This window comes from Pseudochaenichthys georgianus, unplaced genomic scaffold (assembly GCF_902827115.2).
Source record: "Pseudochaenichthys georgianus unplaced genomic scaffold, fPseGeo1.2 scaffold_765_arrow_ctg1, whole genome shotgun sequence".
Lineage (NCBI taxonomy): Eukaryota > Metazoa > Chordata > Actinopteri > Perciformes > Channichthyidae > Pseudochaenichthys > Pseudochaenichthys georgianus.
In genome coordinates this window covers 14,403-38,470 of record NW_027263315.1, presented here as the reverse complement: position 1 = coordinate 38,470, position 24,068 = coordinate 14,403, and the positions used below count along the sequence as shown (strand labels likewise).

Below are 24,068 nucleotides of genomic sequence, written 5' to 3'. Positions count from 1 at the left end.
TACAAAGCAACGTTAGGAGGCGTAGAAGTTAAGAGAGTTTATTATAAGAAAAGCATATATAAAAAACAAATGTATCCAATCCTAAACATCCGATTGCTTGTAATTATCACGTGTTAAGAGTTGATACTATGCCGCTTCTCTGCCTTGTTTTCCACTTAATTTGTTGTTGACTGTAAGCATAAAAACTAATAAACACTTTAAAACATGATGGAGAAAAGCTGCTTCTTCAGTGCTCGTCTCTCAGTGCTTGTGTGGAGGCAGTAAAGGGTGAACAGGAGATGGAGAGAGAGGCTGGATCGTCTGCAGCAGCCGTCTGGTTTCCTCCGTCTGATCATGAACCGTCCGGAGCTGGTCCTCCACCTCGCCGCCAGACAACAGAGAGGAGAAGTCTCCATCTGCAGGGAAACAGAAGACTCAAACCTCCTGGATCTCAAGGCCTGGTAGCGATTCATTTGCTCAGAATATCTACTATGATAAGATGGTGTGAATGGCTGCAGTACTTTGAGCTGCTTTTGGTGGATCTTGTCCCCACTACGGTTTAAAATGGATCAAGAAATGTTCACTAAATAATGAGGACGCTTTTAGAAAGGTTGTTTCGCACAGCAGACAATTTAAAAATATAGAAGAAACACATTTACTTCGTCTAAAAAACAGACGGACAGACAGGAGCTCCAACAAGCCGTGTAGGACAGAGAGTGAATACACAGACTATACAGAGACGCTGTTTGAGAAACCAATGTGAGTTTGGAACATTGAACAATGTAAATCTATTCTAGTAGACTTCAACAAAGGAATTATGATCAGTAGAAATGGCCATGACATGGGACCTTTAACGGTTTACCAAAAAGGCCAAAACAAGACGGAAGTAGGAAAAGGGAATACAATAACAAAAAGAGATGCAAAATGTCTGCCAAAGCGACGTGAAACAACCATAAAGAGACCGGATATAACCACAAAAAGTCTATTAGGAGATACAAAATGACCAAAAAGAAATGCAAAACTACTAAAAAGGGACAACAATTAACAAAATGAAAGAGAAATTGACCACAAAAGGATGCAAAATGTCTACACAGTGCAAAACATCCAAAAAGTACGGAGCCCCCTAGGGGACATGGAGAAGAAAAAAAAATAATTTGAACAAAATAAAAGTTTTGCGAGATCTCGCAATACTTTTCATTTAGTACTTCCTGGTCAGTTCGGCTGCTACGGCAACACAGAAACCACAACAATGGAGTGGTTCATCGATATTACTTTGAGCTTGGCCTTAAATATAAAGATATAACATCAGTGCTTGGCAATAGGCACGGGTTTCACACAGACTATATAAAGGGTTTCACATAAGTGAAGACACCTCAAGAGAACACTCAGAGCGAGGGGACATGCACGTCCCTCTGAGCTGAGTTATTGACAGATTCGAATTTCGCGGATCAATATCTCATGAACATAATGGTGTAAAAATACAAACAACATGACTTTACAATCATAGCAAGGTAGACAACGAGCTACAGAGTCGTTTTTATCAGAACAGTTCGATACGCGCCGTCATCCGAGCTAAACATCAAGAATTGGTCACAATCTGCAGCTGGAGGAAGGAGAGGAGTGCTTAGGGACCGTCTACAAACTGCAACGGGGTTTTGCGAGATCTCGATTTCTTCTGCTCCGTAGAATACAAACCGGTCTGGAGGTTGGATATCGTCACTAAGCCGAGCTGCTGGAACTTTAAATCTTTATTTTTGAGAAACACCGCCAGGTACTCCAACATGGCGACGTAGTGAGGCTTCAGCAGCTGGACCGTCTCTCCTGGATGAAGAGTATGAAGACACAGTTTCATAACCCAATCTGTTTGCTTCTATCAGGTAGTCATACTTTCACAGAACATTACCTGTCACTTCCAGTCTGCTGATGACGGCCGCACTGTTGTACGATAACTGAGGATTTTGTGATCGTCCCGATAACTTCACAAGTCTGGAAACGTGCTCTGATGTTATCATGACCGACAACTCGGACTTCAGTGGATCTGAAACAGAAAGTGAAGGATTATGGCCAATTACAAAACAGATAAAGGATGTCTTTGGGTTTTATCCCACGTAGAAAGAGCAAAACAGAACAGACAAATGCTGAGTCCAGGTCCCTCACGTTGCGTCATGAGGTTTTGCAAGCATGACGTCAGATGTATTAAAGTGTCATCAGTCAGAGACGGAGACAGAAGAGCGCCGAGGAGTCCTGACGAACAGCGAGCCTCCGTCACAGCCTGGCCAACAAAGACGGGATTACACTCAGGCGCGTTGTGTATTTTTACTGCAGGCGTGTGACGTTACATCCTGGGTTTGTTTTACCTGCTGACCCTCGCTGCAGCCGCTCAGGCCAGTGATGATCCTGCAGCTGTGTGTGATGATGACGGAGCTGCATGTGGGACGAAGAAGCAGCTGACCCACTTCCTCCAGCAGACCCTCGCTCACCAGGACTGCCTGCAAACAAACCAGGGAGATATTATCAAACCTGGGATAAGAACAGAGCAGTAAATTATAGTTCTGACTGGACATCGACTGATCACTAGTTCAAGGTCACGACAAAGGAGGGAATGTCCTTGGCCTTTGGAATCGCCTCTGCTTGAAGCTATTGCTCACATTTCTTGTTGGTACGTCACTAGGGACACAACTACACTGAACAAAAATATAAACGCAACACTTTTGTTTTTGCTCCCATTTTTCATGAGATGAACTCAAAGATCTAAAACATTTTCTATAAACACAAAATAACCATTTCTCTCAAATATTGTTCACAAATCTGAAAGAATCTGTGATAGTGAGCACTTCTCCTTTGCCGAGATAATCCATCCCACCTCTCAGGTGTGGCATATCAAGATGCTGATTAGACAGCATGATTACTGCACAGGTGTGCCTTAGGCTGGCCACAATAAAAGGCCACTCTGAAACGTGCAGTTTTGCTTTATTGGGGGGGTCTGGGGGGGGTCCGAAAACCAGGCAGTATCTGGTGTGAGGGGTAGGATTAGGGTTAGGGTAATGTTGTGAATTGAGTGGCCCATGGTGGTGGTGGGGTTATGGTATGGGCAGGCGTATGTTATGGACGACGAACACAGGCCACTTGATTCACAACACTACCCTTACCCTAACCCTACCCCTCACACCAGATACTGACTGGTTTTCGGACCCCCCCAGACCCCCCCAATAAAGCAAAACTGCACGTTTCAGAGTGGCCTTCTATTGTGGCCAGCCTAAGGCACACCTGTGCAATAATCATGCTGTCTATTCAGCATCTTGATATGCCACACCTGTGAGGTGGGATGGATTATCTCTGCAAAGGAGAAGTGCTCACTATCATACATTTTTTCAGATTTGTGAACAATGAGAGAAATGGATATTTTGTGTTTATAGAAAATGTTTTAGATCTTTGAGTTCATCTCATGAGAAATGGGAGCAAAAACAAAAGTGTTGCGTTTATATTTTTGTTCAGTGTAATTAGGAAAACCACAGGTCTAGATGCAAAACCACCAAACAGACACTCAAGATGACTACAGTGACTGAAACGAGGCACAAGACAACACATATGATAGGAAATACAAACACAAATGTCTACAAAAAGATTCAGAATGGCCGAAAAAATATGCAAAAACTAGATCAAAAGAACAAGCGAAAGAGAATATGATTCTAAAAGGACAATGTTCTACAAAGATATGCAACATTTAAAAAGTCCAAGAGAAACAAAGCGACTGCAAAGAGATGCAGAACCACCGAAATGAGACACAAAACAACAACGAAAAGTCAAAGAGGTGAAAAATGTCTCCTAAGACGACCAAAAAAGACTCAAACTCTAAAAAGAGGCTTAGAATATGACGCAGAATGACCAGAGACTAAGACAACAGAAAAGACTGTGACAAAGTGTGCTCTTTGACCTGGCTGCGACATCTCCTTTGGACGCAGTAACCACTGTAAGTAATAATCTTGTTTAATTAGACTTCTCTATTTCAGTTATTCTACTCTGTATAATTGTTCTGTAGTTATTGTAGCTAAAACGGCACTTTTGAGAGAATTTAAATCTCAGATCTGACCACGTGAAACTCTCACTGCCTTCAGTTTCTGTCTGGGCTGCATTTAAATAGGCACGCCCTCTCAGCTGTCACCCATCAGCTGTAGAGAGTTAACTAACTAGAGGGGCGTGGCACCATAGCTGTGAGAACTCAGCAATCAGGTGTCCATTTAGGCAGCTCTTTCTTTGAGCGTCAGCTTCAGCGTCAGACATTAGAGTCCTGCGGGAGTAAGACTGACAAAGACATTAGAGTCCTGCGGGAGTCACGAGGGTGGCAAAGAGGAGGCAAATCCTACTCTGATTGAGCTAAGTATCGCTGGTGTTTTATTTTTAATTTGTTTAGCTTTCTAGCCCCTCATCCTATAATCATGTGTATTTTCTCCATTCCTGTTCATGTGTCTTCTCGCAATTATCACTGGCCTCGTGTATCTCCTAATCGCTATAACCGGCCCGCTCTCGTCTATCCCACGTGCTCCACTGAGATCCAGCATCTAGTTTCAGGCGGCCTGTGGAACTGCCAGTCAGCTGTTCCTAAGGCTGACTTCATCTCTCGCTACGCCTCCCTGCAGTCCCTGAATTTCCTTGCTCTCACTGAGACCTGGATTACTCCATTCAACACATCCACCCCAGCAGCTCTCTCCACAGCATACTCCTTCTCCCATACACCCAGACCCACTGGCAGAGGAGGTGGCACTGGTCTCCTGCTCTCTCCCACATGGAGCTTTTCCCTCTTCGAGCTACCTAACTTCACTCCTTCCACCTTTGAATTCCATGCCGTCACAGTGACCCATCCTATACAATTAACCCTTGTTGTTCTCTACCGTCCACCAGACGCCTTGGGGGACTTCTTGGAGGAGTTAGATCATCTCCTCTCACACATCCCTGAAACTGGCCCTCCCGCTGTACTTCTCGGAGACTTCAACCTCCAGACGGGGAAGATAGACAAACTAACATCTCTGTTAACCGCCTTTGCTTTCTCACTGTCTCCGTCCCCACCGACTCATAAAGCTGGCAATGTCCTTGATCTCATATTCTCAAGGAACTGCGCTACTTCTAACCTCTCTGTAAACCCGCTCCACACCTCCGATCACTTCTTCATTTCATTCTCTGTACCCCTTTCCAAACATAACAAACTAATCTCTTCGCATCCTGCACCTGTCCGCCGTAACCTCCGTTCCCTCTCCCCCTCTACCTTTGCCTCCTCGGTGCTCTCAGCCCTCCCTTCCTCTGACTCGTTCCAACTCCTGCCTCCAAACTCTGCTGCAGAAACTCTCCTCTCTACTCTCTCATCCTCTCTGGACTCTCTCTGTCCTCTCACATCTCGGCAGGCTCGTCAGTCCCCTCCTGCTCCCTGGCTAAATGACGCACTGCGTGCTAATAGAACCGTCCTTCGGCAGCTGAGCGGAAACGGTGGAAATCCAAACATTGCGACGACCTCCTAACCGATCAGGCCCTCCTCTCCTCTTTCTCTGCTTAGATCTCTCAGGCAAAAAGCACTTTCTTTCAAGACAAGATCCAATCTTCCTATTCTAATCCTAAAAAACTATTTTCCATCTTCTCCACCCTCTTGGACCCCCCCAAAGCCCCTCCTCCCTTCTGTCAAGCGACTTTGTTAACTACTTTGAAAAAAAGGTTGACGATATTCGCTCGTCTTTTTCTGACTCACCTTTACTCACCGCCGGATCACCTGACCGACGGTCAACCGGCACACTAACTACTTTTTCCCCTCTCTCTCCAAGTGAGGTTCTTACCCTCATTACCTCTGCCCGCCCTACCACCTGTCCTCTGGACCCTATCCCCTCAAACCTCCTTCAGACTATCGCTTCTGATATTCTACCGTTTCTCACCCATTTCATCAACACTTCTCTAACTTCTGGTCACTTTCCAAACAGTCTCAAGGAGGCAAGAGTAAACCCTCTCCTAAAGAAACCCACTCTCAACCCGTCTGACGTTATAAACTACAGGCCTGTCTCTCTCCTCCCGTTCCTGTCTAAAACACTTGAACGCGCTGTCTTTAAACAACTCTCCTGCTATCTCCATCAGAACAACCTTCTGGATCCGCACCAGTCTGGTTTCAAGGCAGGTCACTCCACAGAAACTGCCCTCCTTGCTGTCTCTGAGGAACTGCACACTGCTAAAGCAGCCTCCCTCTCCTCTGTCCTCATCCTGTTGGACCTGTCTGCTGCTTTCGACACGGTGAATCATCAGATCCTCCTTCGCACTCTCCAAGAACTTGGAGTTTCAGGCTCTGCACTTTCCCTCCTCACCTCATACCTCAAAGACCGCACCTACAGGGTAACTTGGAGAGGGTCCGAGTCCGACCCTTGTCAATTAACTACTGGGGTCCCTCAGGGCTCTGTTCTTGGTCCCCTGCTCTTCTCCCTGTACACAAACTCGCTCGGATCTGTCATTAGCCCGCATGGTTTTTCATACCACTGCTACGCTGACGACACCCAACTAATTCTGTCCTTTCCCCGCTCAGAGACCCAGGTCGTCGCACGCATCTCTGCTCGTCTAGCTGACATCTCTCAGTGGATGTCCGCTCATCATCTCAAGCTCAACCTTGACAAAACTGAAGTGCTTTTCCTTCCGGGAAAAGATTGTCCCTCTCTTGACCTGACAATCAACATCGGCACCTCTGTTGTTTCCCCGACTCAGACTGCAAGGAATCTGGGTGTGACCCTAGATAACAACCTGTCCTTCACTGCAAACATCGCTGCTACAACCCGCTGCTGCAGATACACGCTTTACAACATCAGGAGGATACGCCCCCAGCTGACCCAGAAAGCAACGCAGGTTCTGGTCCAGGCTCTCGTCACCTCACGCCTAGACTACTGCAACTCCCTCCTGGCTGGTCTCCCTGCATGTGCCATCCGACCTCTGCAGCTCATCCAGAATGCAGCGGCTCGTCTGGTCTTCAACCTTCCTAAAGTCTCCCACACCACTCCGCTCCTCCGCTCCCTCCACTGGCTTCCGGTAACTGCTAGAATCCACTTCAAGACACTGGTGCTTGCGTACCATGCTGCGAATGGATCTGGCCCTTCCTACATCCAGGACATGGTTAAACCGTACACCCCAGCACGCGCACTCCGCTCTGCATCAGCCAAACGACTCGCTGCACCCTCGCTGCGAGGGGGACCCAAGTTCCCATCAGCAGAAACACGTGGGTTTGCTATCCTGGCTCCAAGATGGTGGAATGAGCTCCCCATTGACATCAGGACGGCAGAAAGCTTACACACCTTCCGGCGCAGACTGAAAACTCATCTCTTTCGACTCCACTTCGAGCGATAGAATTACTAACAAAGAACTGCTATCAGAGCACTTATATACTAATAAAGGACTGGCTTATCTAAAGCCAGTTGAGTAGCACTTGAACTGATTGGCTCTATGAAACCTGATGTACTTTATGATTCTGTTTTCTTCAAGGTTGTGTCTTCCTGGTCGAATTTACTTATTGTAAGTCGCTTTGGATAAAAGCGTCAGCTAAATGCGATGTAATGTAATGTAACAAACAAGAGACACTAAACCACCACAAGGAGTCGCCAAACATCTACAGAGACACAAAATAAACGTCTTGAATCTGTGGCTCTTGTTCGGTAGGAGGCGTTCATGTCTGAAGCCCGTCGTGTCGTTACTAATCCATGTGTAGAGGCTCAGCCAGCGCTTTAAGCCTCTGAGGATCCACTATGTGGCGCAATTGACACACACAAAGTTTGCTGCTGAATAAAAGTCCAGAACAAAGTTTCCAGTTCGATTCAGTCCATGCATTTCCTTCTCACTGGTTTCCATTTAACTTGCTTCTGTCTCTCATTCACCAGACACGATATTACGGTTCACACAATACCTTTTCCCATGTTTGTAATTGTGTGTGTGTGTGTGTGTGTGTGTGTGTGTGTGTGTGTGTGTGTGTGTGTGTGTGTGTGTGTGTGTGTGTGTGTGTGTGTGTGTGTGTGTGTGTGTGTGGTCAAAAACTGTATGGCCTTCCGGCGGAACCTCTAGCCACAAACATAGGTTCCTACCTTTATAGTGACCGTGTTAATTGGCTCCTACACCATGATCTAACCACTAATGTTTAACAATGAATATTATAATGATCCCGCTGTGGAGGAAACCTCACTTTGTTCGGTGTGTGTGAAGTCAGCGCAGACAGCAGTGTGACGGCCGACTCTCTCCACTCAGCAGAGGATGTCTTCAGCAGCGACTGCAGAGGCAACACACAGTCCAGCTCCATCAGCTGCTCCTGGATCAGATCTACACACAACAACACACAGTCCAGCTCCATCAGCTGCTCCTGGATCAGATCTACGCACAACAACACACAGTCCAGCTCCATCAGCTGCTCCTGGATCAGATCTACACACAACAACACACAGTCCAGCTCCATCAGCTGCTCCTGGATCAGATCTACGCACAACAACACACAGTCCGGATCCATCAGCTGCTCCTGGATCAGATCTACACACAACACCACACAGTCCAGCTCCATCAGCTGCTCCTGGATCAGATCTACACACAACAACACACAGTCCAGCTCCATCAGCTGCTCCTGGATCAGATCTACACACAACAACACACAGTCCGGATCCATCAGCTGCTCCTGGATCAGATCTACACACAACAACACACAGTCCGGATCCATCAGCTGCTCCTGGATCAGATCTACACACAACAACACACAGTCCAGCTCCATCAGCTGCTCCTGGATCAGATCTACACACAACAACACACAGTCCAGCTCCATCAGCTGCTCCTGGATCAGATCTACACACAACAACACACAGTCCAGCTCCATCCGCTACATAAAAGATTGATTCAAGAACACATCTCTGTTAGATCAGTAGTTTTCTTATATTACAATTATTGCTAAATTTGAAAGGTCTTTACCAGCTTTGGAATTATATATATATATCGTTGAGATTAATGTTGTCAGGTTTTTTTTAGTTTTCCATCTCGCGCTTGCGCAATGCAAATCGGGCAAAGATGCAAATCAGGTAGTCACAAGCACTACACCCCTGGTTCTAAGGGACATGTAGATGTCGAGATGGGTTGACAGCATGTCGAGGATAACATCGTATGTATATCCTTCGTTCCATCTCTTCTTCCATTCTTTCCAACTCAGTTTACAATTCGTGAAGAAACAGCTGAACAGTACCAAACAGGAAATACGTGGTGCTGTCGGCCGGGTGCTGACCAATCACGAAGCATAATTTCTTGACTGGCAGCAAACACAACCAATCACAGCAGTGCTTCTCTGGCTGGCTCTGTCCAATCACAAACAAGAAGTGTTCTCCCTAAAGGAATACCCTTTTTTGACTTGCACTTCAGGGCCACCATACCCCGCTTCAACTTTTGGGTTTTCTCCTGGAGCTCAGGTTCGCCCGCAACTCATTTTCCTGATACAATTAGGATTAGAAAGATTTGAATTAAAAATAAAAATTCAAATCTATCTTTTTACGTGTGTGCCTCACTGTGTAAACATATACAGTATAGATTATTTACTGTATCACATTTTTGTTACTAAAGTACTTCTATTTATTCATTGTATGTTTAATCAACACTTTCATAAATAAAACAACCCATGGTATGAAATATAAAATTGTGTTTTTATTAGTGCTTTCAAAATTATCGCGTTAACGGTGGTAATTAATTTTTTGAATTAATTGCGTTAAAATATTTAACGCATTTAATGCATGTGCAGAATGGCCCGCCCCATACGTGCCACCAGTGGCAGCGCCAGGGTATGGCTGGGGTAGGCTACACCCATACCAAGAAATGGCTTAGCCCCACCATGAAACATGCTGTTAAAGTAAGCAAAATAAAGTCTGCCAACTCGCGCGGAGTAAATTGCACAGACAGCAGTTAGTAAGATTGATTTCAGTAGCCACGGTTTTGAAAACTTTTGTCACGTAGTGATCGTCTTCTCAATAGAACATCTTTGATAACGGCGTGGTGTTGTTGCAGGAAGTCCCGACGCAGAATACTCTTGCTGTAGTACAGGGCAGAGCCATATCATAGTAATAATATGGCTCTGGTACAGGGGTGCACATAACTGGTACGCAGGTTATGTGCGTAATCTGAAATGCGTACCGTCACTTGTGTCACAAAGCGCATTTGCGGACGACAGAGTCGGTCTCCGTGTGCACAGACAGGCTGCTGTTAACGTCGGTCTGTACAACGGAACTGTGCCAAAACTACGCCAACCGGCTGCGGAGGGAGACTGCCCCCTTCACTGGAGAACTGCTAAAACAGCTGATCACAACGTTCACACTCTGTGGTCACGAAGTACTCCACTAGCCCCCCCCCCCCCTCTGTCGACTTTCCTGAAGTACTCCTCGTTGATAGAAATCAACACGTAATGAATTAAGACCCCACGGTTTGATGATTGATAGGTGTGTGGGTTGTCTTTCATTTTGACATGCAGAAAAATGTTATAATAAACATAGATACTGTGTTAAATGGATATATCCGCCTTCTTTCATTTATCTTTCCATTCCCAACAATATACATAAATAAATGGCATATTTTGGACATAGTTCGAATGGTGATTAATCATGATTAATTAATTTTTAAGCTGTGATTAATCTGATTAAAATTTGTAATCGTTTGACAGCCCTAATTTTTATATTTGTCTCACTGTACACATTCAATTCCATTATATATGTTTATATTTTTTAAATGTGTTCATCCAAGCTGGTCAAATATTCTGGGACTGTAATACTCAAAATGTGTAGGTGAAGAGCGGAAAATGGTGTCACTCACCTCAATAGAGTAAAATAAAAACTGAAAATGTATATATGCCTTATGTGATGTGCTTTTAATTCAACAACACAAACATTTAAAACCTCACTTAAATAGAAATGTGTAATTATTATTATTATCTGCAAAACGTTGGTAAAACATCATCGCTGTCAGGGTTTCACTAACACAGTTTATTTATCTTGAGGAGTAGGAAGATTTCTAAACCCACTAACAGACACAAGTTAATGAAAACTCACATTTAAAATCACCTAATTATGGTATGGATAGGGTTAGTACACATTGTACAGTATATCTAAAAGAAGTCACGAAAGCTGTAAGAAAAACGTAACTGAGTAAAAAGTAAAATATTTACCTGTGATATGAAGTGATTTAGAAAAGTATAAAGATGAATAAGATGGAAAAACTTAAGTACTTTTATTTTATACTTAAGTACATCACTTAGGGACCACTGGAAAATATGATATTATAATATTATGATTAATAGCCAAGGCTCTAGATTACAAAGCGTTTATAATACAGTACGTTATTGTATGCTGTCACGGCTGTGGGATTACATACGGTGGGTTTAAAGGGGACATCAAGTCTCTGAGTGCCTCTATTATGGCTACAGTTTATCATAGACAATTATGACTGTTTCTGTTTCCATAACGCTTTGGGGGACATGCCATTCATGCTACATCGCTTGGACTTTATCATCATTGACACCAAACGTAAAGACTTCGACACAATTCTGTTGTCACGTAGATGTGTTGAGGCATGGACCGGTGATTACATGTGGCATTTGGTGGCGATCGGACCGTGTCCATTGGTGTCGCAGCCATATCGTGTTTCGGCACATGATGAGACCTCAGATTTTGAGATGAGCTGTTCAGGGCCGAAGCACGAACCATCATGTGACGTTGGGGCCGCTTGGAGCCTGTCAGCTGGCGTGAGGAGATAATCACCTTCCATGGAAAGGGATCACACAGCCATCAGGCGAGCGTCAGAATGGGCGCCACTAACTTTTCATCTGCCAGGTCTTGAGATGTCAAGATTTGAAGACGACTGGATAACATCCCGAGGAGGAGTTTGTGTTAAAGTACGGTGTCCCCAGAGTCAGAACTAAACATATGGAGTTCAGTTATCATGCTCCAAACATCTGGAACAGACTCCCAGAAACCTGCAGGTCCGCTGAAACACGGAGTACTTTTAAATCCAGGCTGAACACTTTTCTTTTTGACGCTGCTTATAATTGAACTATTCATATCGTACACTGCACTGTAACTTGTATTCATGTATTTCATATCCGTGTTATTCTATATTAGCTTGTTTAGTTTTTCTGGAGCGCACTTTGAATTGCCTTGTGTTGAAAGGTGCTTTATAAATAAACTTGCCTTGCTCGGAAAACACTCCGCACAACAACACACAGTCCACGCAAAATACAAATACTATGGGGAATTAAAAAAGTTACTTTAGTGAAAAATACACAAGTACTATCTTCAGTGGTAAAAATGTATTTATATTCATTTTCTCACATCTAGTATAGACACCTTTTGAGTTTGCATCGTCATGGTTACATGCACTTATCGTTATTTAAATAGTAAAAGCATCAGCAAAGTGTAATGGGAAAATATGTACCATTCTGTGAGAGAGTCTGAAGGCATCTGCACGCCTGCATCGAGTTCTAAACAACAACAAAAACACAATTTATAAAAATGTTGCAGTAGCAGGAATATAGGCGTATAATATACTGTATATACATATGGTAGGATATCATCTACAGATATACATAAGACTTTGTAATCAGGAAGGAGAAACTCAACGTTACCTTTTGCACGGAGGAGGAGGCGAGCGTCAGCAGGGACTTCAGCAGGAAGTGACTCCCGATGCTCAGCAGCTTCGGGTGGAGCTCCCGAGCAGAAGAGATGTTGCAGAGGGCGGAGCAGCTGTAGAACTGGACCTCTGAGTCTGAGCCCTGCAGCAGCAGAACCAGAACCGGGAAGCCCCCCGCCTCACCCAGCAGCCCCCTGGACCAATCTGGAGGACGAGAGAGAGAGAGAGAGAGAGAGAGAGAGAGAGGAGCAACGCCAGAAAATATCTGCTGTTGTTAAATATGTGAGGATTAAAAGGTATTATGCAAAATCCTCTTCTCCATGTCTCTTCTACATCAACATGTGTCCCCTCTTCTTCATGTCTCTTCTACATCAACACGTGTCCCCTCTTCTTCATGTCTCTTCTACATCAACATGTGTCCCCTCTTCTTCATGTCTCTTCTACATCAACATGTGTCCCCTCTTCTTCATGTCTCTTCTACATCAACATGTGTCCCCTCTTCTTCATGTCTCTTCTACATCAACATGTGTCCCCTCTTCTTCATGTCTCTTCTACATCAACATGTGTCCCCTCTTCTTCATGTCTCTTCTACATCAACATGTGTCCCCTCTTCTTCACGTCTCTTCTACATCAACATGTGTCCCCTCTTCTTCACGTCTCTTCTACATCAACATGTGTCCCCTCTTCTTCACGTCTCTTCTACATCAACATGTGTCCCCTCTTCTTCATGTCTCTTCTACATCAACATGTGTCCCCTCTTCTTCATGTCTCTTCTACATCAACATGTGTCCCCTCTTCTTCATGTCTCTTCTACATCAACATGTGTCCCCTCTTCTTCACGTCTCTTCTACATCAACATGTGTCCCCTCTTCTTCATGTCTCTTCTACATCAACATGTGTCCCCTCTTCTTCATGTCTCTTCTACATCAACATGTGTCCCCTCTTCTTCATGTCTCTTCTACATCAACATGTGTCCCCTCTTCTTCATGTCTCTTCTACATCAACATGTGTCCCCTCTTCTCCATGTCTCTTCTACATCAACATGTGTCCCCTCTTCTTCACGTCTCTTCTACATCAACATGTGTCCCCTCTTCTTCACGTCTCTTCTACATCAACATGTGTCCCCTCTTCTTCACGTCTCTTCTACATCAACATGTGTCCCCTCTTCTTCATGTCTCTTCTACATCAACATGTGTCCCCTCTTCTTCATGTCTCTTCTGCATCAACATGTGTCCCCTCTTCTTCATGTCTCTTCTACATCAACATGTGTCCCCTCTTCTTCATGTCTCTTCTGCATCAACATGTGTCCCCTCTTCCTCATGTCTCTTCTATATCAACATGTGTCCCCTCTTCTTCATGTCTCTTCTACATCAACATGTGTCCCCTCTTCTCCATGTCTCTTCTACATCAACATGTGTCCCCTCTTCTCCATGTCTCTTCTTCATCAACATGTGTCCCCTCTTCTTCATGTCTCTTCTACATCAACATGTGTCCCCTCTTCTCCATGTCTCTTCTACATCAACATGTGTCCCCTCTTCTTCATGTCTCTTCTACATCAACATGTGTCCCCTCTTCTTCATGTCTCTTTTTCCCCTCATTGAGTTCTTTGTAACCAAACGTCTCTCAGAGGGGAGGGGCTCCTTGTTTTCATCTAAAGTAACAGACAGACAATCAGCACTTTTGAAACAGGGCTGAAACAGAGGGGATTATGGGTAATGCTGCAATGATCTGTTTGCTGTTTCAGCCAATCAGAGACAGGCTCTGCATATATTTGAGACCTGTGATATATTGATGAAGAACAGTAGAATAGGGGACCTTTGAAGGAAGTGACCCACCTGAGTGTGTGAGGTGCAGCAGAGCCCAGGAGGCCACCTGCTGCTCTCGAGGGTCGTAGGATTTGGCTAAAGCCAGCAGAGGCTTCACTCCCTCCAACATGACGGCCTCTCTGCTCGACTCTGCACCAAAACACATGTTAGACTTTCAAAAGTCAAAGTGAACTTTATTGTCAACAGTTTGTGTGTACAGACGGAGAGATCGAAGTACTGCTTCCCACAACACAGATATCTGTACAAATATGTAACAGCCAGACACCGAGAGAATAATAATTATTAAACCATTTAAAGAACTTAAATCCTTCTGCACCCACCTGAGGAGGCGAGGAGGCAGACGCAGGCGCAGGAGTGGCTCTGAGCGCTGGAGTCTCCGGACCGGATCAGATCCAGGAGCGGAACCAGCATCCCCATCTCAACCACAGAGGCTCTGCACACTGACACCAGAGTTCATGCACGGCTATTACGACTGGCAGGAGAGGACTCTTTAAAGTAGAGACACTACATACTGATATACACCTGAACATCAGCAGGAGAGGACTCTTTAAAGTAGAGACACTACATACTGATATACACCTGAACATCAGCAGGAGAGGACTCTTTAAAGTAGAGACACTACATACTGATATACACCTGGACATCAGCAGGAGAGGACTCTTTAAAGCAGAGACACTACATACTGATATACACCTGAACATCAGCAGGAGAGGACTCTTTAAAGTAGAGACACTACATACTGATATACACCTGAACATCAGCAGGAGAGGACTCTTTAAAGTAGAGACACTACATACTGATATACACCTGAACATCAGCAGGAGAGGACTCTTTAAAGTAGAGACACTACATACTGATATACACCTGAACATCAGCAGGAGAGGACTCTTTAAAGTAGAGACACTACATACTGATATACACCTGAACATCAGCAGGAGAGGACTCTTTAAAGTAGAGACACTACATACTGATATACACCTGAACATCAGCAGGAGAGGACTCTTTAAAGTAGAGACACTACATACTGATATACACCTGAACATCAGCAGGAGAGGACTCTTTAAAGTAGAGACACTACATACTGATATACACCTAAACATCAGCAGGAGAGGACTCTTTAAAGTAGAGACACTACACACTGATATACACCTGAACATCAGCAGGAGAGGACTCTTTAAAGTAGAGACACTACATACTGATATACACCTGAACATCAGCAGGAGAGGACTCTTTAAAGTAGAGACACGACACACTGATATACACCTGAACATCAGCAGGAGAGGACTCTTTAAAGTAGAGACACTACATACTGATATACACCTGAACATCAGCAGGAGAGGACTCTTTAAAGTAGAGACACTACATACTGATATACACCTGAACATCAGCAGGAGAGGACTCTTTAAAGTAGAGACACTACATACTGATATACACCTGAACATCAGCAGGAGAGGACTCTTTAAAGTAGAGACACTACATACTGATATACACCTGAACATCAGCAGGAGAGGACTCTTTAAAGCAGAGACACTACATACTGATATACACCTGAACATCAGCAGGAGAGGACTCTTTAAAGCAGAGACACTACATACTGATATACACCTGAACATCAGCAGGAGAGGACTCTTTAAAGTAGAGACACTACATGCTGATATACACCTGAACATCAGCAGGAGAGGACTCTTTAAAGTAGAGACACTACATACTGATATACACCTGAACATCAGCAGGAGAGGACTCTTTAAAGTAGAGACACTACATACTGATATACACCTGAACATCAGCAGGAGAGGACTCTTTAAAGTAGAGACACTACATACTGATATACACCTGAACATCAGCAGGAGAGGACTCTTTAAAGTAGAGACACTACATACTGATATACACCTGAACATCAGCAGGAGAGGACTCTTTAAAGTAGAGACACTACATACTGATATACACCTGAACATCAGCAGGAGAGGACTCTTTAAAGTAGAGAGGACTTTTTAAAACACCTTGTGATTGTGTATCCCTCACCGTTGTTCTTCACCAACAGATTGACTAAAGCCAGAGAGATGGTCTTCTGAACGTCCAGGTCAGAGGACAGCAGTAAGTTCATGACCGGCTCCAACAAAGCGTCTGGCAGAGGAGAGTTCACTGAAACACGCAGAGCAGGAAACACTGGTTATAGTGGGTGAAGAAGCAGCGTGTTGGGATAGCAGTACTGGGAATAACGGCACTGCAGCCCACACATGCAGGGAATTATCTGCCAACCCTAGAAAGAACATTCCAGTTGATACTTTGCATAATAACCGTGCTGTCCGTTAGAGCTCATCTCTACGGAGGAGAGCAAACACGCGTCTCATTCCCTGCTCCACTTATCTGTAAACATTGCTATACAGAAGAAGAGAGTGAAGCAACGTAAACATCTGTTTGGGTTCTTTACTCACAGTGATGACTGAGCTGTAGATAAAACATGGCCGCTGTCTTCTGCAGCTCAATGTCCTCTGAAGCTGAGAGCCGGCTCAGAGTCTGAAGACGTTCCTCTTCATGGAGCTGAAGTTCCTCATCTGTAGGAAGAGAGGAGGGACAAGTACTCAGATATACTTGAGTATGAGTAGAAGTACTCAGTTCTTGTACTTGAGTAAAAGTAGAAGTACTCAGATCTAGTACTTGAGTAAAGGTAGAAGTACTCAGTTCTTGTACTTGAGTAAAAGTAGAAGTACTCGGATATACTTGAGTAAAAGTAGAAGTACTCAGTTCTTGTACTTGAGTAAAAGTAGAAGTACTCAGATCTAGTACTTGAGTAAAGGTAGAAGTACTCAGATCTGGTACTTGAGTAAAAGTAGAAGTACTCAGATCTTGTACTTGAGTAAAAGTAGAAGTACTCAGATCTTGTACTTGAGTAAAAGTAGAAGTACTCGGATATACTTGAGTAAAAGTAGAAGTACTCAGTTCTTGTACTTGAGTAAAAGTAGAAGTACTCAGATCTTGTACTTGAGTAAAAGTAGAAGAACTCAGATCTTGTACTTGAGTAAAAGTAGAAGTACCAGAGAGTACTGTAGGGAATACTCTGTTACAGTAAAAGTCCTGCATTCGAAATGTTCCTCAACCAGAAAAGTATTATCATCAAAATATAGTGAAAGTAGTCATTGTGCAGATTGGTCCATTTCAGAATATTATATATATTATTTGTGTTATATGATTGATTATTAAAGTGTTATCAAAGCTGGATTTTAGTATGTTAGATAGTGTTTTCTGACTTTTGTATATTTTTACATTGTGCATTTCTACATAAATACCCCATAGATATAGATATCTTTCTATCGTGTGTGTATTTAGTGTGCAATGCCTGTTTACATGCTAGAACAAAGAAAACGTTCCGAATATTTGGATTTTAAAAAGTACATCTGATCTAATATCAAGTATCTACAGTAAATGCTCTCGGGGACATTGCAGCACGAAAGGCGTGTTTGTCGTCCAGAACAAAGACAATCCACAAGTGTTCTTACCGTTCAGAGAGAGACTCCTCTTCCTCCTCAGGTAACTGCTCTCAGGCGAGACACTGAAGCACGTGCACTCACACAGCTCCCTGAAGATGGGCTTTATTTTCCGCTCAAACTCTCTGCAGACTTTCCTCAGATGGAAGTTGAATTCTTCCAGAAGTCTGGAACAATCCTCACAGAATCCCGAAGCCATGACCGTTTCTCCTGCAGAGAAGAAAGAAGGCACCTGTGCCGCGTGACGCAGAGCTGCAGGGAGACACGCCCACTGTGACGGCAGGTCTCAAAATACATATATGAACAAATGAAAAACAGATATTAAAATATAAAATAAAAAGATGTTCGAAGTGATGGGAATTACGGCTCTTTGAAGGGAGCCGGATCTTGGGTTTTTTAAGGGGGCGGGGTTACCAGGTTTATCTGCGAAATAATCACCAGGATAATGATTGACTGTTTTGCCAGAAATCTACTTTTACTCACAGAACATGTATAACTTGCTACATCTCTCATCCAGCCAAACTACTACTCAAGCAGCATGCGTTATGCCATCATCTACGGCATTCAGGAAAGCATGTTCCTTTAAAGCAGTGGCGGTTCTAGACCAATTTGACTGGGGGGGCCAGGCTGGGGCCAGTTATTTTCTGAGGGGGGCCCAATAAATTCAGGACGAAAAAGACAGTATGAAATAATTGCGCATAAGAAAACAAAGCAATATTGGTATTTGTTTCATTACACATATTTATTTCAGATACTTATAGTTACAGTTGTTACGCTCTAATGCAGGGGTCTCCAACCTTTTTTAGGATGAGAGCTACTTTCAAAATATAAAACAAGTCGTGAGCTACTTTTACTCCTCTTTCGTTGTTTTTTGCAGTGTATATATTTAGCACATTTTAACATTATTATATGCTTACCTTTAAACGTTGTGTTCTGTTTGGGTCTGTGGGACCCGTTTTCAGTGTCAAGAAAATGTATTTTAACCTGCTTTATTTGGGGGGGGACCTCACCTCCTCTAGGGGGGTCCGGGGGCATGCACCCCCAGGAAGATTTGCTTTTAAATGTTGAAGTTAAATGCATCAATCTGGTGCACTTTGAGCACAAAATGAGTGTATGGATACAGCTCTCAACACTCAGATGAAAGGGAGCTGCATACTTTTCAATAATCCAAACATCTTTGGAATATGATTACAACCAATACAAAATCATTTAAACTTGTTTATTCTTATCTTATGTTACCTAGTTAGCATTCTTTCTTTTTATTTATATATATTTTACCAATCACTCCCCTTTTAAACTGTTTTTAATTTTTTTTAACTTTCTGTCTGATAGTACACATTGGAATGATTTCTTACTTTATTTTTCTACAACTATATGAAATAGATAAAGGTGTGCTCTCTCTCTAATGGGTCCGACTAGAATTACAAATATCGTTAGTTCCACCTATTCCGTCAGCCAAGAAATCGTTTAATCATAAACTTTTTTTTTTCTTCAGGGGGGCCACAGGGGGGTCCAAAGGCAGTGTTAGGGGGGCACTGTTGCCCATCACCATCGTATATGTTCCTTTACCAGACCATGCACTGACTAATGACATGAGTTAAGGTGACATTTTGATTTTACATTGATATTACCAGTGGTGTAAAGTAACTAGTACATTTACTCAAGTACTGTACTAAGCTACAATTCACAAACTACACTAAAGTAAATAAAAATGACTTCATGCGAGGATAAACATATTTTTGCATCAAAAATGATATTCGAAATATGTTATATTACTCCCGAGATAGGCCAATCTGCATCATAAGTACTTTTGCTTTTGCTACTTTAAGTATATTTTGATGATGATACTTTTCTACTTTCACTTGAGGAACATTTGTAATGCAGGACTTTTACTGTAACAGAGTATTCCTACACTCTGGTACTTCTACTTTTTCTACAACCGGATCATTTGGGTTTGAAGTAAATGAAGACACAGTATCAAAGTGAATAAATAATGCATCACTCTTTTTAGTTTTGAAGCTACTTTGTATTTGTTATAATGCTGCAGTGGAGTTGTATAATGTGAATGTGACTCCTGACAGTTTCTAAGAGAGCATGAAAACAACTCCATCAAATCAAACACGTTGCGCAGCTCCAGTATGCCATGCTTTACCCCTCACATGTTTTCTGCTGAGTGTCCTTCATCAGGGTGGGAGCTTCTTTGTTTACAGCAGGTTCATCCGTCACATGACTTCACACAAGGAAGCAGATTTCATGAGTTTGGCATCTATGAATGTAAAGGTTAAAACAGATGTTTGAAGGGATGCAATGCAACAAATAAGAAGAGATTAGATCATTAAGATATTCAGATTATTTATTTTTTATTGTAAAGGTTTGTTGAACAATTGTCTTTCATCATTTATAGTCTCTGTAATTTGTCACATGGCTATTTGACAGATGTACCAAAGAAACAGAAATCAACCTCAGAGACACATTTCTGAATTAAACAGCTGGTTATTTCATCACACGATATCTGAAGCAGCATCAAAAATACTACACTTAATTATACAGCTGTTATTCCCTCTAGGTTGATTAGAAATTGATATTTTCAATTACCATGAATGTTATTGTCCATCTATAGAGGACTGAAAATGTCACATAGGCTAACGAAAGAACATTGTAAGAATGAAATAATTAATTCAAATAAATGTATTAAATGACTTGCTCCCTGCAGTAAAACAACATATCTCAAAATAATTCATCAAAAGACCCAAAAATATAAAAACGTTAAACTGATAACGTATACTGCTATAACGTGATGTTTGACTAGAAACTAGATGTTGATAAAAGGAGAACTGACAGCTTTGATTTGTTGGTTTGGTTGATGTCATGAAGTTTCAGCACGATATACAGACTTCTTACCTTTCTTCAAGAATTCACACAAAACTTAATCAAACATTCTCATTTCATCCATTACAAAGAAAAACAGAAAATAAATTCATCCATTTAAAGATTCTTGGATTAAAAATGTGAACATTCATCGATCATTAAATGAGTCAAATGAAAACTGTAAACACACTGTAATAAAGTTTGATGCAAAATAAACTATAGCAACAAACAATCAAGTTGTTTTGTTGGTTTTTGTCTCTTTGATTATAATGTGTAAAAATGTCATGCAAAGATTAATATCTCATCTGTTGATTCTTTTCTTGAATGTTCCAAAGAGATGTAGACGGAGAGTGAAGTCAGAATAAAGTCTGAACACTCCTGAGCATCACAGAGGAAACTCACTTTGACAGACTTTTGATATCAGCAGTTTTAGCATCACCAGCTTCTCCAATACCGAACCATGGGAAGAGTTTCTCAGTGAAAGTGTCTCTGTGAGTGCAGATGGGAGTCATGTCTTCAGGGTCGTAGAAGGACACCTCCCCCCTGTCATAGTCCAGCTGGACTCTGATCCTCTGGGGATTCTTCTTCCACTCTGACAGTCTTACCAGCACCATTAGTGTATTTTCCATCGCTATGTGCTAAACACCAGATTCCATATTCTGGAGAGGCACTTGGTGTCTCTCCCTTCCTGTCAGCTGACTCTTTAGTCAAACCTATAAACCAGACAGGATGATCTCCCACCTCCACCTCCCAGCTGTGTCTCCCTGAGCTGAAGCCCTCAGAGCCCAGAACAGAAGCATACTCAGTGAATCTCTCTGGATTATCAGGAAGCTGCTGATCTGTGTCTCCTTGTCTCACACTGGTCAGATCATCAGACAGATAGAGACGGCTGCTTGCAGTGTTTGGGTCCAGAAGGACAGGACTGAAGTGGACCTGGTCCTTCATCTTCTCCCAGACTCTGAAGGACAGGTTGCCCAGGTGTTTGGCCACATCTGTCAGCGCTCCTGGGAGCAGCTGTGGGTCTGCCAGCGAGCTCTGGACTCTGGCTCTGCTCTGAGTGGCTTTATAACTGCTGAGGAAGGGCCCGTTGTGTTTCTGCAGCTCTTCTTCAACAGCAGAGATACTGTGTGACAGAGAGGAGATGTGCTCCTGAATGCTCTTCATCTCTCTGCTGATCGTCTTCCCTTTCTGCTCCTCTTCCTCCCTCAGAGCTGCCAGTCTGGACTCCTCTTCCTCTTTCAGGAACTGGTGGAGCTTGATGAACTCTGCTCTGATCTGCCTCTCTGTGGACAGCAGCTGCTTCTCAGACACTTGAATCACTTCATTGTATGTTGTCTCCACTCCTTTGTATTTGTCCCTCTTGTCCTGCAGAGACTCTAAGTCAGATTTCAGCAGGTCCTTCAGCTCACTGACTGCTTGTTCTACAGGAACCACCTCGTGACCCTGGTGGAGAGAAAACTCACAGACAGGACACACAGCTCTCTCTTCATCCATACAGAACAATCTAGGCTCTTCTGGATGTTTACTACACACCACCTCCACCTTCTTCTTCTCTCCTTTCTCTGTCTCAGATGATCCAGCTTTCTGTCTCTCAGCAAAGGAGTCAGACAGCTCCTTCAGTGCAAAGTTCCCCACAGGATCTTTGGAGGACTTTCGTTTACAAATGGGACAGTTTGTGTTCTTACTTAGTTCCCAGAATGTCTGCAGGCAGCTCGAACAGAAGCTGTGGTTACAGCCCAGAGACACGGGATCTCTGAAAGTCTCTGAACACACATGGCAGCTCAGGAAACTTTCAACAAGAGCGATTTTCTCAGCCATTTGGTATTAAAGTTACTTCTAGAGCAGGACTCACCAACTGACAGTCTCTCCACTTCTCCCCAAATATACTCCAAACGTGTGTCTCCGAGCAGAAATCTCACACCCTGTAATGGCGTCTCAGCTGTTCAACAATGTCAAAATCCACTTTCGTTTTCTCTGACCTCCGTCACAGGGTGAATGATCAACATCAGGAAATGCTGCTATGTCATGTATTCACCAGCAGATGGAGTCAGGATGTCTTTCAGAGGGAAATGTCCTTTGGTATTCAGTTCAGGACAGTGACTTTGTCCAGGTATCTGTTGAAGAAAAACACATACAATTTAACACGTTTAAAAAAAAAAACTTAGGATGAAAAGGAAAATGCTCATATATAAAAGTTTGAAGTGGACAGTTTGTGTTCTTACTTTGTTCCCAGAATGTCTGCAGGCAGCTCGAACAGAAGCTGTGGTTGCAGCTCAGAGACACAAACAAAAACTCACTTCGTTGTATCTTCATTCCAATGGAAGGAGAATCGATGGCAGTGAGAGAAAAATATAGCACTTATTGAACAGTAGAGCATTTAAACATGTCACAGTAAAAGCACAAAATCCAAATATGAACGTGAAATGAGAATAATATGTCCTTTTTAAAAAGTACAATAAAGAGTCGAGCTTTTTCAACAATTGAAACTGAAATAATTCTAATAATATGATTAGTAAATTAAAATGGGCCTTGTGCTTTCTCCTTCCTTCACGGTCTAAAGTTGTGTGGATTTAGAGGACAGTTATCATAATGAAGTCACATGATCTATCCGCTTATCCATCAACTTTCTCACTGAAGCGTAGACACACACACACACACACACACACACACACACACACACACACACACACACACACAACACACACACACACACACACACACACACACACACACACACACACACACACACACACACACACACACACACACACACACGTTCTCACTCCCATCCCGTCACATATTGACGGACGGTCAGGGCCCCTCCCCGTCGCTATATTACGTACAGGGTACCCCTTGCCCGTCAGGCTTCTACGGGCAGGGCGTCCCATAGACCTTCATAATGCCTATTTTAAGGTTCATTTGGCCATTAAAATGCGTTTTGATGTCATTTTATGCGAGTAATGAGTTTTTATTTCTGATTATTTGTGCAGTACATGTACATGATGTTTAGTTTGCTAGTTATGACGAAGATTACTTCATGAATGCTAACGTGTTTTTGGTGGAAATGTGTTTTTTCACAGCAAAGTCACCCTCTGTACTTATTGGGAGAATCTAAAGGCAAGAACATCCCAAATATTAATTTAGGTCTTTATTGTAGACCTTTAGTGTTGCCGTCTGTGAGAAAAATACATGGGGCTCAGAGCCTCGTATTTTTAAAATCTTTTTTTCCTTCTAATTTGTTATTCTTTTCAAAATAACACACTGTTATTTA

General features: G+C 43.0%; 1 protein-coding gene and 1 pseudogene across 2 annotated transcripts; both read right to left on the bottom strand.

Annotated features, from left to right (window-relative positions):
- Window positions 1-22: 22 nt before the first annotated feature.
- LOC117444250 (uncharacterized) lies at window positions 23-22,775 on the bottom strand. Of its 2 annotated transcripts, XM_034079912.2 has the most exons (15): window positions 22,650-22,775; window positions 20,089-20,195; window positions 17,942-18,181; window positions 16,880-16,999; window positions 16,467-16,586; window positions 14,765-14,884; window positions 14,454-14,573; window positions 12,614-12,822; window positions 12,424-12,469; window positions 8,165-8,298; window positions 2,337-2,468; window positions 2,137-2,251; window positions 1,883-2,017; window positions 1,675-1,800; window positions 23-395 (listed from the first exon to the last, which is right to left on the bottom strand). In XM_034079912.2, the coding sequence occupies exons 2-15, from the start codon at window positions 20,111-20,113 to the stop codon at window positions 241-243; spliced, it is 1,797 nt and encodes a 598-aa protein (XP_033935803.1). In that variant the 5' UTR covers window positions 20,114-20,195; window positions 22,650-22,775; the 3' UTR covers window positions 23-240. The 2 variants fall into 2 exon arrangements, with proteins under 2 accessions (XP_033935803.1, XP_071058817.1); XM_071202716.1 differs by lacking the exon at window positions 17,942-18,181.
- LOC117444251 (zinc-binding protein A33-like) lies at window positions 20,265-22,651 on the bottom strand (annotated as a pseudogene).
- Window positions 22,776-24,068: the final 1,293 nt, after the last annotated feature.

Bases quoted from the DNA above. Each gene is read 5' to 3' on its own strand.
- LOC117444250 (XM_034079912.2), bottom strand. From the start codon at position 20,113: ATGAAGGACACTCAGCAGAAAACAT. The intron at 8,299-12,423 runs GTACATATTTTC...TGTTGTGTGTAG, and splicing joins TCAGACTCTCTCACAGAATG to ATCTGATCCAGGAGCAGCTG. The intron at 2,469-8,164 runs GTGAGGTTTCCT...GTTTGTTTGCAG, and splicing joins CTTCACACACACCGAACAAA to GCAGTCCTGGTGAGCGAGGG.